Below are 13,410 nucleotides of genomic sequence, written 5' to 3'. Positions count from 1 at the left end.
ACCTTCCCACAGTAGTAATGGACTTAGTTGTAAATATTGAAAAAGAATCAGAGATGAGAATCTTAGTGTCTCACTTGGGCTTTACCTGAATTTCGTTGTTCAAAAGTCAAGGAAGAGTCTAGATTCTCTCCACCCAGTCTACCTATACAGTCATACATATTCACATTCATAGGCATGCCCATGTCAAGACTCAAGGTAATATCACTTGTGTGGATGACTGTATGGACAAGCTGAGAGAAGAGGATCCAAATTCTATCTTTGACGGAGAGATGATCCGGACTCCAAGAAAAAAAAGGATGATATAAGAATCAATAAGATGCAAAACCGATACAAAACCCGATATGGAGGAGCGGAACCATATATAATTTTATCGAGTTGTACAAGTTGACCTCGATTTTACATTTTTACCTACCTTCGCCCAGGAATTCAAAATTTTCAGGCCAACCTGCAAAATCGGAACGTGAATTTGTTTGGCGCGTCCGAAACCCTCCAATGTCCAAAACTCCAATTTGCTCTAACTTTGCTCGTCCCGCCAATGGAAGTACATAGAAAAGTCGAATTTTTTTAGAAATCGAACTTGTCGTTCTACTGTCACTGAGACAAGCACCCGTAGTTTTCGATCTTGTCCTTTCTTTACTCTTTAGCTTCCAATGGCGATATCCCATACTTCTGTTTCGAAACCCATCGCGTCACCTAACAAGGAGGAGAAGAAAAAGAGAAAGAAGGAAATTGATCTTAATCAACCTCTCTCAGAAGAGGATGCTGGACAGGACCAAGAAGAGGCACTACCATTGCCTCCTCAATCTCCTAGTTCTTCGCCGTCAAAGCGCAGAAAATCCCCAGGAATTCGTGTCATCGGGGGCCGAATCTACGATCCCGAGAATGGGAAGAGTTGCCACCAGGTAAATTAGTTTTAAGAACTGAAACCTGAACTAGGGAATTGGGTTTTGCTTCATTTGTTAAAAATTTGAGTGAACCTTAACAGTGTCGGCAAAAAACGATGGATTTTTCGTCGGCATGCAAGAATATCAAGAATGGCAAGCTTTGCACCATTAAGTTCTGCCACAAATGTCTCTTGAACAGGTAATCTCTTTAGGAAGACAATAGTTTGTGGACATTTTTGTTTGGGATATTTTTCGTAATGTTGATAGGTTGGTTTCGACCTCAGATACGGTGAGAATGCCGTGGAAACGGCAGTGTTGGATGACTGGAAATGTCCCAAGTGTAGAGGCATCTGCAACTGTAGTTTTTGCATGTAAGCACTTTTAGAAATACTCTAGCTGAGGCACTAAGCTTTTATTTTTATTCTGTCATCAACATTTTTCGATGACCAAAATCACTTCTTTGTAGGAAGAAACGAGGTCATCAACCCACAGGTATACTCGTACATACGGCAAAGAAAACCGGGTTTTCCTCCGTTTCTGAAATGCTCCATGTCCAAGGCACTGAAATTTTGAACTCTGTTCGAACTTTGGTAAGACTTGGTTCTTCTCCAGAAAAGCAGCAAGCTTTTAAAGATGTGAGTACTTGTCCAAACAAGCAGACTGATGTTTCTTACATCGATTGGTATCTTTGATAGTTTTGCCTGTTTTGCTGATTGATGTTGAGTCTCCTTCCTATTTGTGTATTCATACTTGTTTTTTAGCAGGAGTCTGTGGCCACTGCAACAAAACAGCACAGCACGGACACCTCTTTTGATGGAAATAAGGATCCAAACTTGCAACCTATGCCTCCAACCTTGAATGGTGAGGGTAACAAGATCAAAGAAAGCAAGCGGAAGAAGTTAAGGCTGAAGGACAATGCTGGTGAAGGTAGCAGTAGTGTTGCTTCTCCAAAGAAGCACAAAGTTTTCAAAGATGTGGGTGCTTCTCCAACACTGAAGACTGCTCCAGATGAGGTTCGTAAAATAACGTTTCTCAGATCATAGATTTGCAGCTTGGGTATCTTTTTCTGTTTTTAGAATTTCACTGTTAATTTTTTGTAATTCTAAATATAAACTAAGACTGAATCCCAACAGGAGACCATGGCAGTCTCAACAAGAAAATGTGGCAAGACCAACTTCTCTAATGGTAAAAATGATTCGAATTTGTGGCCCATGCCTTCAACCTTGGATGTTGAGGATGCCATGGCAGGAGAAAGAAAACAAAACGAGTTAAGACAGAAGAATAATGCTGGCGAAGGCAACACTGACAAGAAGAGCTCCAAGGTGTCCCGAATTTCTGAGCAAACCCCTGTGAAGCCATTCAAAAAAGAAAAGAGTAGAATTGGTAGTAATGGCAGGCACCCAGACAAGGTGAATTCTGAATCGCAAATCAGCGACAAAACCTCTCGGGATCACAAAAAGAAAGCAGGAAAAAAAGATACAAAGGATAGGCAGTTACCAGATCGCAATAAGTTAGCAGTTCCGTGTAAGAATATGGATAATGCTGCAACCAAGCCTAAGTTGGAAATCCAGCTGCCCCAAGGTACTGATCTAACAACTGTAGCAGGGATTGATTTATCTGCTGAGGATGTCGGGCATGCCTTGCAATTCCTCGAATTCTGTGCTGCTTTTCGGAAGGTATAATGACACACTGGTTTATTTCTGTACAAATGGAGCACTACCTTGTTTTAAGTAATTCCCTTTTTCTATTTAATTGAATTTGAACATAGGAAGCTCATTTTTAATGCTCTGCTTGGTGATTTCCATTTTGATCATCAATGTATCATTGTGAATGAATTGTTATGAACAATTAATGCTGAAGTAGTAATGATTTAGACAATCAATCTTTCCATTTGTGCTTTTTATTGCCGGGTTCGTGAATAGGGCTTGGAAATGATAAAGGCTTGATGTCAAATTTAAACGGATTCTTCTTAATTTCAATTTATTGTTATTTTTGGCTTTCTTCTTAGTTTGGATACATGCACTTACTTTGGTTCCTGTTCCGCTCCGCACCGTAAAGTAAAGTAATTTGAATTTGCACGGGTAGCCTACTATTTTGAAGTGTTCTCTTTAGTCTTTCCCCCAGAATAATTTTCTAGCTACTTGTTTAAATTGCAAGTGCCGGTCCATCCCATGCATAATGTTGGAAAAATTATTACCTTACATTTTAATCCATTTTCTTTGATTACAAGATAATCTCTATTTTCGTCATTAAGGGTGCTGATTGGGTCAAAACCAGCTGGATAAAGTTGAAGCTTATCTTGCTATATTTTTCTCTTGAGGAGCTTGTTTTGTGCTTCAGGTTCTTGACCTGAAGAAAGGACAGGCTGAATCAGTTCTTCGGGAATTACTATGTGGTCGCAGTGGGCGTAGAATCCATAGAACACACTATTCTTCAAGTATTCGGTTTCACAGTCAGCTACTGTCTCTGATACAAATGGACTCGGGGGAAGAGTATATATCTTTGCTCAAAACATTTAAAAACAAGTACCTTTTTTTTGGTAATTAGTTATTTTGAGAATCAGCTGATTATTGGCAACTTTTCCTTTAGATCTGATCTGTTAAGTACAACCACCTGTAAGGACTCATGGTTGAAAGCTCTTGCAAAATGCATTTCTGAATCAAGTTGTGCTATTAAGGATTTGCCAGCTAACTGTTTTGTTAGTGGTGACAGCTATGATAAGCTGGACTCTTCACAAAAGTTGAGAGTCATGAATTTTCTATGTGATGAAACTCTTGGCACAGTGTAAGTTATGGTGCTCTATTGTGGCATCTCTTTCTTTTGCTGGTCTTACTCTTTCTGAAAATTATATTTAATTCCTTCATTATCTCTTCAGAAAATTGAGGAATTGGATTGATGAGCAAAATTCAAAGTTTCGTGAAAGTGAAAAGGAAGCAAAATTAAAGGTCATTTCTGCAAAAGATAAGGTAACCACTCGGTGTGATTAATGTTGATCTAGAGTTACCTTTTCTTACATTGGAGTCTTGTGCAGGAGAAGTGCTTGAAGTCAAAGCTACAGAATGAGGTGGCCAAGTCGATCCTGCTCACACATGGTGCTCCTGTTTCTATATCCGAGCACAACGATCTGGTTTCAAAAATTAAAGTTGAAGTGGCTAAAGCTCATACAGAGACGCTAGAAACAATGGGCCTGGTACCTAAGAGTATGTTGCTTCCATTTGTTTCTCTAGTTTCTTGATTTTCTTAACCTTCTTGTCATGCATGATATTCGTTTAACTGAGTACCTGATAACCCAGCTGTCTTAACAGCATTAGTTGACTATATGTGTATTTTAATTTTGGTGGATTGTGGAATTCCTCAACAATTGGAGCATTTCAATTCTGGATGTCAGTTGGCCGTTGATATATTTATTAACTAGAGATTCTGTTTTAATTTTTAAGGCAATATATTTGACCATAGTGTAGAACCTAAAATATGATTATATGACTGCCATTGGCAAGATCTGTTTTGTTGGGACCATTGCTGCTACATTCTCTATTTTATTTTTTTTTTTTTTACCTAAATCTAAAATGAAACTTTTATTGTTGATACAAAATCCTATATAAACTTTTTGAAATCCAAAAATTGGTAAACTCCTTTCAAAAAAGTGTCAACTTATTTTGCCACCATGGTTCGTGAACTTGATCTTGGTGGACACTTAGTGGGCCAAGAAACCAAGTTCTCGGAAGAGCTCATCGAGTTGGAGAAAAAATTCCTCTCATCTCGACCCAACTTGATGGCCCATCTTGGTGAGTTTTAACTTTTAAGGATATTTTGGGGCTGGAAATTGCAATCCAGCCTATGTAGATTCACATGATTTACTATACATATATATAGTTCAAACTCAAATAACTATGATATATTGTATGTCACACATGTTCATCTTCATCATCAATGTTTAAATTGGTAAGTTCACAATCACACAACAAGATTGGTGTAGTTATAAGGTACCACACAAGGGTACAAGACTAAAAACACTAGTGTGGGACATATAAGTTGAAAAAATGAAAAATCAAATTTGGAATAGAATCTCATTTTTCTTGAAGGTTTGGTTGAAAACCTCTTCAATCTTTGCTATAGATGTCATAGGAGTGTTGTTAATGAAGTTTAATAGGTGTTCTAGTGAGAACTCCAATAAAAATAATTTGGCAAAATTAGGAATACCAACAAAGCAACAAGTAAGATGACGAGAGAACCAAGATCTCATGGAGATTGAGTGGAGTCAATTGAGTTGCGGGATATTTATAACAGTGGTTGTTTGGAGATCTTGGTTGAGATTTACTATTTCTTGGGATTTGCACATAATCTCGTCTTGGCTTTCCAAGCCAGGTCTTGCTTAGATCTTGCCAGTTCTCGAACCATGTGAGCCACAACTAATCTTTTCATTGACGTTTGAAACGTTATAGACCACTGCATGGAAACCAAGGTGATGGGAAAAAAATAATATCTGTTGTTTTACCAACCAATTTGGAACACAGAAGGGAGGACTTAAGGGGATAAAGGTAGTACCAAAAACATCATTATGGGAATGGAGATTAATATATCTTTTATAAGTATTGGGGCGAGAGATTATTTCCTGGCCCTCTGGATCCCCTTAAGTGCACTGGGCAATTGGAGATCATGCACATGTATTGACTTGGGGAGATTTCTGCCTTCCATGGTGGTAGGGAGTACTTTCCATGGTAAAACGGTGAATCGGTGATGCTGCGAAACTATGTCTGGGTGCCAAAACTACAATCGTCCCAAGTAGCGTTTATTTTTGATTTCCTGAATCCTTATTTTGTCATATATTTATTAGGTGCAGCAATTTAAGTTGGCTGATAGGTGTTAAAAGTTACTTTCAGATCATTGGGATTTAAAGATCAGAATCCTAAATCCAAGACCATTGGTAGTGCGGCATAGGGGATCATTGACAACTAAGCATCCTTCCTGTTTCTTCTTCCTCTAGAACTATATGTTGTAGAGCTATAGGTTTCACATCATAAACTCAAAGCACTTATGAAATGGATCAGATTATTAAGCTGGTTAACTGTGATGATGGGTATGGTTATATATTTCAATTATGGGAGCAAGTATAGGGATATGTACCTGTATTGTAGTCAAGAATGTATAGAAAGTGACTCCTACTTCATTCCCAATTACAAGTTTTAAGTTGTAAATTAAGAAATTGTTTTCTTCATTTAACTCACAATGGAAGAGCTTCATTTAGAAAATTTAAAAAAATGACGTGTACATTTGCAATGTGGATTTCGGCCCACTGCTCTTTCAATTATATTTAAGAGTGTGTCTCATGCTTAGCCAAATCTTACGAGTGCTGTAACAAATTTCAACTACACAATAAAATTCGATCCTCCCATAGATATGGTTGTCACTCCAACCATTAATACCTGTTTGTACATTGATAATATATCTTATGAACATCCAAGATTCGTGGAAAAAAAATAGAAGAGTAGAACGACATATTCATAAAAGTAATATATATTTGGTAACGTATATTTAATTAGAGCAGAATCAGGATACATTCTAGTGTAACCCAGGGTCGGTTAGATCTTCAGGATCTTTTTTGAAAGGAAACAGCACAAAAGTGGAGTTTCTGGGTATTTTGGCTAGGGGATTTAGGGTCTCTAAAGACTGCTGAATATGGAGATCAGATCTGAGTTCTATTGAATTTCAAAATTTAGATTTAAAATTTAAATTCTGGGCAAGTTAGGGTTCCGGTTAGGGTTGGGAGTGGGGCTAGGCTTACTGGTTTTGCAGAGCAGAACTGTCTTCTACCGTAGTTCCATCAATTAGACTAGGATCTAATTGATAGAGCTTAGTAAAATTTAGATTTCTGGAATTTTGAAAAATTCTGCAAAACTCAAGGAAGAAGATGAAGTGCAGATCTTTTAGAACTTAGGGGAATAGGACTGTTTTGAGGAAACTGAGAGTAGGAATGAGGTCTAGAAGGTTATGTGATCCTAGTGGAGGGAGAATGGGTTAAAACGGAGTAGGGAATAGGGGTTTCCTAAAGGGAGTGGGATTTGGGAGCCGTGGGAGTGAGGAAGGGGAAGGAGGCTTATGGGGGTTAGGGCAAGAGGGGGAAGGGGCTGGGGATGTCGTGGGGATGAGGGGTAGGGCTTAGGGAAAGTTACGGCCAAGAGGGAGGACTAGGATGGAGTGGGGTGCTTCTTTGACTAGATGCTTGATTACTTGAAGAAAATGAAGTTGTTTGCTGGAATTTCTGAGGTTTGGGAATTACTCTCCAGTGTAGGCCGTAAGGGTTTCCTTCCCCACGGCCCAAGCCTTTGTTTAATTCAAATAATCCAGTCTGATTTCTTATGAAATAAAGGGGCCATTTATAGCCAATTACAACACACTTTGACTCAACTTGGGACTCTTTATCTAATAGGGATCAAACAAACTTACTAGTTAACAAACACTTACTAAAATAGGACTCAAATAACTAATTTCAGAGATAAACAAACTTTAAGAGACTTAAATAACTGACTTCTACATGGAAATGAACTCTTAAAGATAAGATCCCTTTGTAGATAAGGAATCTTATCCTCAATTAACTAAACATAATTTTAAATGGACTATAGCTCTCAAACAACTGACTCAAACAGAAAACCAAAAGTAGATCCCCGACCCTTGGATCAAGACCAAGAGCCATATTGAGCCCCAAATGGGGACTGAAAATGACCAAAATACCCCTGGGGCATTCGGCCAGCTTTTAGTGCCCTTTTTTGGATTTGGTTTTTGGGTCCAACCCTATTTACATCACATTCAGAGTAGACATTGAAGTTATGAAGACTCATTTATGATTAGCTTGAGCTTCAAGTATGGCTGAATAGTTTGGAGTTTGTCTCATTTTTCTTTGCATTCTGTTTTTAATATGGTTAGTAACTTGTGGAGATAAGTTGGATATTATCCGAACAAAGAGAGGGAGAGAGAGTCAGCCCTCACTGTAGGTGATTTGTGTTGGAAATAAAATGCAGGAAATGATAACGTTAACGTCTAAGTGATCCTTCCATTTAATGTTGGAAGGTGATGGCATCTATGGAGAATATATGGTTGCCATGGTGATTGCATTCCTGATCACGTCGGAGAAAGGAGACATTGGAGAGAGAGACTTGAGAGGAAATAGTTGTGAGAGATGTGACTGTTTGAGGGAATTATGAGGTTCTCTATCAATTAGCAAGTTAGGGTCTCTTGACTCTTTAGAGAAGGTAGGAGGGATGGACCTGTAATTTTGAGAGGTAAAGGAGAAATCCAGAGGTTTGAGCAAAGGTGTATTAATGCTAGTTACTGGGATAGCCTAAAGAAAGGTTTATTGTATTTTCGTTTTGCGATGGGTATAAGATAGAAAAGGTCTTCGTCATGTATCTTGTCTGTTTGAAGAGTCATGTAGACATAAATGTAAGAGCAAATTGCACTGGCACCCCAAAATGGGGGCCTTAAAGCACTGACATCCCACTTTATGTTTAAAAAGCACAGAGACCCCAAAATTAGAATTTCAATAGATATATTTGTCAAATTTATCACTGAAAACATTTAAATCACTGTTTATTTTCAAAAAATATCCTTATAGTAAGCAGTGTTTGAAATGTTTTCAATGACAAATTGGACAAATAGATCTAATGAAAATCCAATTGTAGGGTCTTTGTGCTTTTTAAACGTATAGTGGGGTGTCAGTGCTTTAAGATCTCCATTTTGGGGTGCTAGTGCAATTTGCTCTAAGTGTAATACATTAGAAATTTTTTTGGTCAAGTGTCACTTTGAAGAGGGACTATTGGAGAGAGACTGAAGTTTTGCTTATGACTGTGTAAAGAGCCTTTTGCCTTGGTGCTCGGGTATTTGGGCTTGATGTTGTCAAATGGTATCAAAGCCAGTTGTCTTTACATTGGCCATGTGGGGCTCATTGCTGAAAGTCAAGTGGAGGTAAAGCAATTAATGCTCTCCATTGTTAGGACTGGGATGGGAGTTTAGTCCTGCACCAGTTGGGTTGTGTATGACAGTTGGGCTTATAGCCTTGGGAAGGGCTTTCCCACCTTGATGCGAAGTATCCGCCCGGCATGGGTTTGTCAGAAGCTTTGGACTTTAGTTCAATTGATAGGGGGTCAGAGCCACACCCATAAGCTTGTGATGAACTCCAGTTTTTTATACATGCAAGAAGTCTTCTAGTGCTTATTTTCAATGCTAGATCAGTTTTGAAATAGCTCCTATCTGCTGAGAGCCCAAGGTTGTACATGATCACGTAGGCCATGCAAAGAAGGCTTCTTCATCGTTCTTTCCCTAAAGCTGTCATTGAGGAGAGCTAAACCGCTAAACCACTATCTGATGAAGTTTTTAACCATGGCTTTGCCCTGCTATATCAGTTCTATTGAGATTTCCATGACTGTGAGATGCAGTTCTGCAAGGTAAGCTGCTTTGCACTGTTGGCAAAATGTGTTGATCTGGGTTTGAATGAGAAGATCATGTCATATACCTACTCTTTTTATCTTTTCCACTCTTCATTATTAAACGTGAAACCAATTGCTATGGCTCTCTGTTTCGGACAATTTTGGTTGCTCTTGTGTGATTGTTGAAGGTTTTTTCATTGTCATTAAATGAGGATTAATTGACTTTAAGTACTCTGGCCTTTTTGTAACCAAATCAAACTTATGGTTTTCCTGTTTTGATGTTATTTGGCTGCACCAGTAAAGTAGTAATATCTGTTTTTCCAGCCCTTGAATCTCTTGAGATATTTTGGGGTTAACAACTAGTAGCAAGTACCTCCATTAGTTAAAACTTGTCCCTGATCTGACCTGTAGTTGGGTTGTTCAAGATGGTTGAATATTTAAGAGGGGGGGGGGGTTATGCCAGAAACTAACTTAAGATGTAGGATCTACGAGTCTTGTAAAATTCTCTTGGATTAAAACTGATGGAAGCTGATCCCTATCTGGAATGTGGTTTAATAATGCATCTCTAACGTCCATCATTTACAATAAATTAATGGAAGGACTCTTAACTTATTAATAAGTATCATCAACTTAACTATCTCATCCCTAGTTTTGATGTGACAGATTTCAGACCAAATCTAGTAATCTACTTTTTAACATGAGAGCAATAAATGTCCATAGAAAATTTCCCTTGAACTCTTTCTTACTTCATGGGCTTTCTACTTGGAATTTAACCTACCAATGATTGTACCTTCTTTTGATATCTTCTGAGCCTTGTAGCTGCTACTGCAAATTTTTCTTAAATGGGAAAGCTACTGAGCATTACAAAATGTCTGCAGAGAAACAACGATCAGATGCTGTGAGGACAGAGCCAGTTATTTCAGATAGAAATGGTTGTGTGTATTGGAATTTAAGAGGTTACTCTAGCGAACCAAATCTGTTGTGTCAAGGTTTGTCTCTACTAGATATTCTTTATTAAATGCTTTTCATCTTGGTTAAAAATTTCAATGCTTTCTTCTATTTCGTATTTGACTTTGTAGATATTGGAAAGTGGGATTCTGTTGTACCTCAAGAGAAGTGGTATAGTCATGATGTGAAGCACCTAGAACTGGTTGAGTTGTATATTTCTTCTTCAAGGTAAGCAGCAATTATTTGTTCATTACTTGTATTTCATGAAAGACAGCTTGGATTCTTGGGCTTCATGATCAATTTTCTATCTGATAAATTCTTCCTCTGGCATTTTCCAAGTTACTGTATTATATTCATAATAACAGATATAGCTGTGGCTAGAAATTTTGACTTTGCAACTTTTTGGTTTCTTAACTGTCTCAGGTCAGTTACAGCCCCTGATGTACTTCCCTTAATGAATTGTGAAGGAAGTCGAAAAATGAATCTCCAGAAGATTCATCTCCATCTTCTCCAACAAGAGTGGTTGCAGGTGCTTCCCAAACTTCAGATAAAATGCAATAAATCTTGTCTTTCTGCCATTGCAAAAGTCTGAACTCTTGATCTTGGCTAGTCAATTGGAAAAACCTAATTTTGGTTTTCTGCCATAAACATAAAGATCTTATGCTTTCTAGTATTTCTATGCTGTTTTTATGTAAAAATCAACTTAATATGAAAAGTGCAACCGCTACTAATTCCTTGCCACCAAATAAGAAAATTTACTTTCCACCAAAAAGAAAGTAGTAATAAAATTTACCCATATAATTTATATGAATGCTGAAAGTTAGCATTTGTCTTGAAAATCTCTATTTACAAGCATGCTGCCTTCCCCCAATTCCTACACTTCTAACAGTTTTTTGTATCTTTTTGTACTATAAGAAATCTCATCTACTACAATGACATTTTTTTCCTGTACTTCCATGCAATTTTGATTTTAAAAAACGGCTGCACTTAGTAGTCCTGTATTGTAGAGTTCTGGAATATGCTTTTAAAATGCTGTATTTGCTTCTGATTTTTCGTTTGTGTGACTGTTTTGGAACCAAAAATATGTTGCCAACAAGTATTTCCTACCCCATATGTATCTGAAGAAAATACACTGGCTAACCTATTGGATTTGCCCTTACTCCTGAATCAAATGTAACCAGCCAAGGCTTCACTTTTCATGTAATTATCCGTTGTTTTTGGATTCTAAAAGGATATAAAAAAGGCAGATTAATTGTTATTTGCTATAGGAAACCCCAATTATTTCCCTATTCCTTTTACTACATTTTTCAATCCACAACTGGGATAATTAAATGCAGTTCAATTGTTATTTTCTATCATGGCTGCAAGTAAGTTTTTTTCCTACAACAATCCAATTGACATCTTTCTCTTTTTGACTACAGACAGTGAAGATGATCTGGAGAACTAAGCTACTGTTGTGCTTGGTTGATCACCTGTTCATTTTGAATTTACAAATGTGCACATATTTACACCTGTTGTGTTACCTGTACAACTCAAAGCTCAAAGACGACAATGCTATTTCTGAGTCTGAACTTGAAGTATCATTCTAATTATTGTCCACAAAGTTTTGGTTGATCCTCTAGTGGTCCTGTACTTTCAAAATGCCTATACAAGATGTTATTCAGGGTTTAGTTAGAATCAAGATACACTCAACAAATGAGCATTAAGACTCTGGTAGTTGGGGTCAAGAGAGGATTAAAAGTTGTCATTTTAGAGTTGTAATGCTTCTTTACTGTGAAGTTTCTCAAGTATTAGGGATTTTTGTATTTGTATTCTCCCATATTCATATTCTGTGATGCCTGTGGAAAATGCTCTATTGAACTCAACTAAAACACCAAGCTATGGTTGTAGTTGTCTGGTCTTTTAGCATTCTCTTGGGCTGCTGCTTATTGTCAATGAAAACCTGAACCCAGTGTCCTCTGCAAGCACATTTCAAGTAGAACATATCTGATAAAACAATGGGTGCCACATCAGCCAATAAATCCCCTAATTAAGAAATTTTGTGAGTTGGCCATGAAGCCCTAATAACCTCCTAACCTGCCTTAGGGTGGTTGCAAGCTGCTCATTCAAGTTTGACATGGGATCATTAGAGTCGGAAGCAAGTTTCAAAAGAGCGGATTACACACCATCCCAACAAAAGCTGTAAGCCCCTTGATGGACCCTGTGGCCCATGTCCCCCTATGCCCTTATCTTTGTTCATGACAGGCCAGCTTGCACGCATTACGTTCTAGGGGAAGCTTTGTCGTCTACAAGGGTCGAACCCATGACCTTTCCACTAAGAAGTATGGATCTTACTTCTCTACCAACCCTGCGTTGACATTAATTCGCTTTCTATGATTGCCCCAAGCTTTGGCCTTGAGTTCTATATTGTTTTTCTTAGCTTGTTGTGTGGCTTTATTCGGTGCCAATTGACTTTGGAGGGTTTGGTAATGAAAATTTTCATTCATCGAAAGAAGAAAAAAAAATACCAACAAAAGAAAACGTGGGAAGAGGGGGTTGATGCATGATGATTTGATAAGTTGATTTTTTCTCTCATCCTTCTAATTCTCAGATTCAGTGAATTTTCTTTGTGTGTACACTTGCTAACATTTTTACCTTTCTATTTTTCTAGACAAAAAATACTTCCACTAACGTTATCAAATGGATGCTAGATTTTTTCAATTTTCAAATCCCTAATAAATACCTAAATATATTTTCATGAATCCCATATTACCATGTCAACAATATCATATGTTCATGTTTTCCTCTCCTTTTCTCTGTTACTCTTTCTCAAGATAAGGTGTCACTAACAATCTATCCTCATTTCTGTTTATAACTTTAGATGCATGATTATAGCTTTTGATACATTGGGCTGATATGAAATTTTTTGAAATGAATTTGGTTATGAATTGTTTGTACAAATTTCATGTTATTGAGTATTGTTTTGCTTTGGAAAAAGTTTTTCTTTGCAATATGAATATAGGTGGTTTCTGATTTAAACTAACCATGCCTTTGTTTATAAGTAAGAATTTCGTTTATAATGCACAATGAATTATTCGTATTCAAGCCCATTTTCTTTATAAATAAGAAAATGAGTTTTAGTGTGATAAAATTAGAATTAGGGTTAAGGTAAATCATGA

At 37.5% G+C, this 13,410-nt stretch overlaps 1 protein-coding gene across 2 annotated transcripts; it reads left to right on the top strand.

Moving 5' to 3' along the window:
• Positions 1–425: 425 nt before the first annotated feature.
• Positions 426–12,201, top strand: LOC149012447 (Zinc-finger domain of monoamine-oxidase A repressor R1 protein). Of its 2 annotated transcripts, none has more exons than XM_089159156.1 (14): positions 426–902; positions 986–1,083; positions 1,169–1,255; positions 1,351–1,519; positions 1,649–1,897; positions 2,018–2,560; positions 3,225–3,376; positions 3,474–3,668; positions 3,760–3,850; positions 3,916–4,084; positions 10,183–10,293; positions 10,384–10,480; positions 10,676–10,781; positions 11,674–12,201. In XM_089159156.1, the coding sequence occupies exons 1-14, from the start codon at positions 651–653 to the stop codon at positions 11,839–11,841; spliced, it is 2,487 nt and encodes an 828-aa protein (XP_089015282.1). In that variant the 5' UTR covers positions 426–650; the 3' UTR covers positions 11,842–12,201. The 2 variants fall into 2 exon arrangements, with proteins under 2 accessions (XP_089015282.1, XP_089015281.1); XM_089159155.1 differs by having other exon boundaries at positions 1,646–1,897.
• Positions 12,202–13,410: the final 1,209 nt, after the last annotated feature.

This window comes from Hakea prostrata, chromosome 6 (assembly GCF_041222555.1).
Source record: "Hakea prostrata isolate BN-2017 chromosome 6, UWA_Hpros_2, whole genome shotgun sequence".
Classification (NCBI taxonomy): Eukaryota; Viridiplantae; Streptophyta; class Magnoliopsida; order Proteales; family Proteaceae; genus Hakea; species Hakea prostrata.
The sequence above is the reverse complement of the archived record's forward strand: the minus strand, read 5'-3'. Positions and strand labels throughout refer to the sequence as shown.

Coding starts and splice junctions, on each gene's coding strand:
- LOC149012447 (XM_089159155.1), top strand. CDS start 651: ATGGCGATATCCCATACTTCTGTTTCGAAACCCATCGCGTCACCTAAC. Junction 3,669..3,759: donor GATGAAACTCTTGGCACAGT/GTAAGTTATGGT, acceptor TTATCTCTTCAG/AAAATTGAGGAATTGGATTG. Junction 10,782..11,673: donor TCCAACAAGAGTGGTTGCAG/GTGCTTCCCAAA, acceptor TTTTGACTACAG/ACAGTGAAGATGATCTGGAG.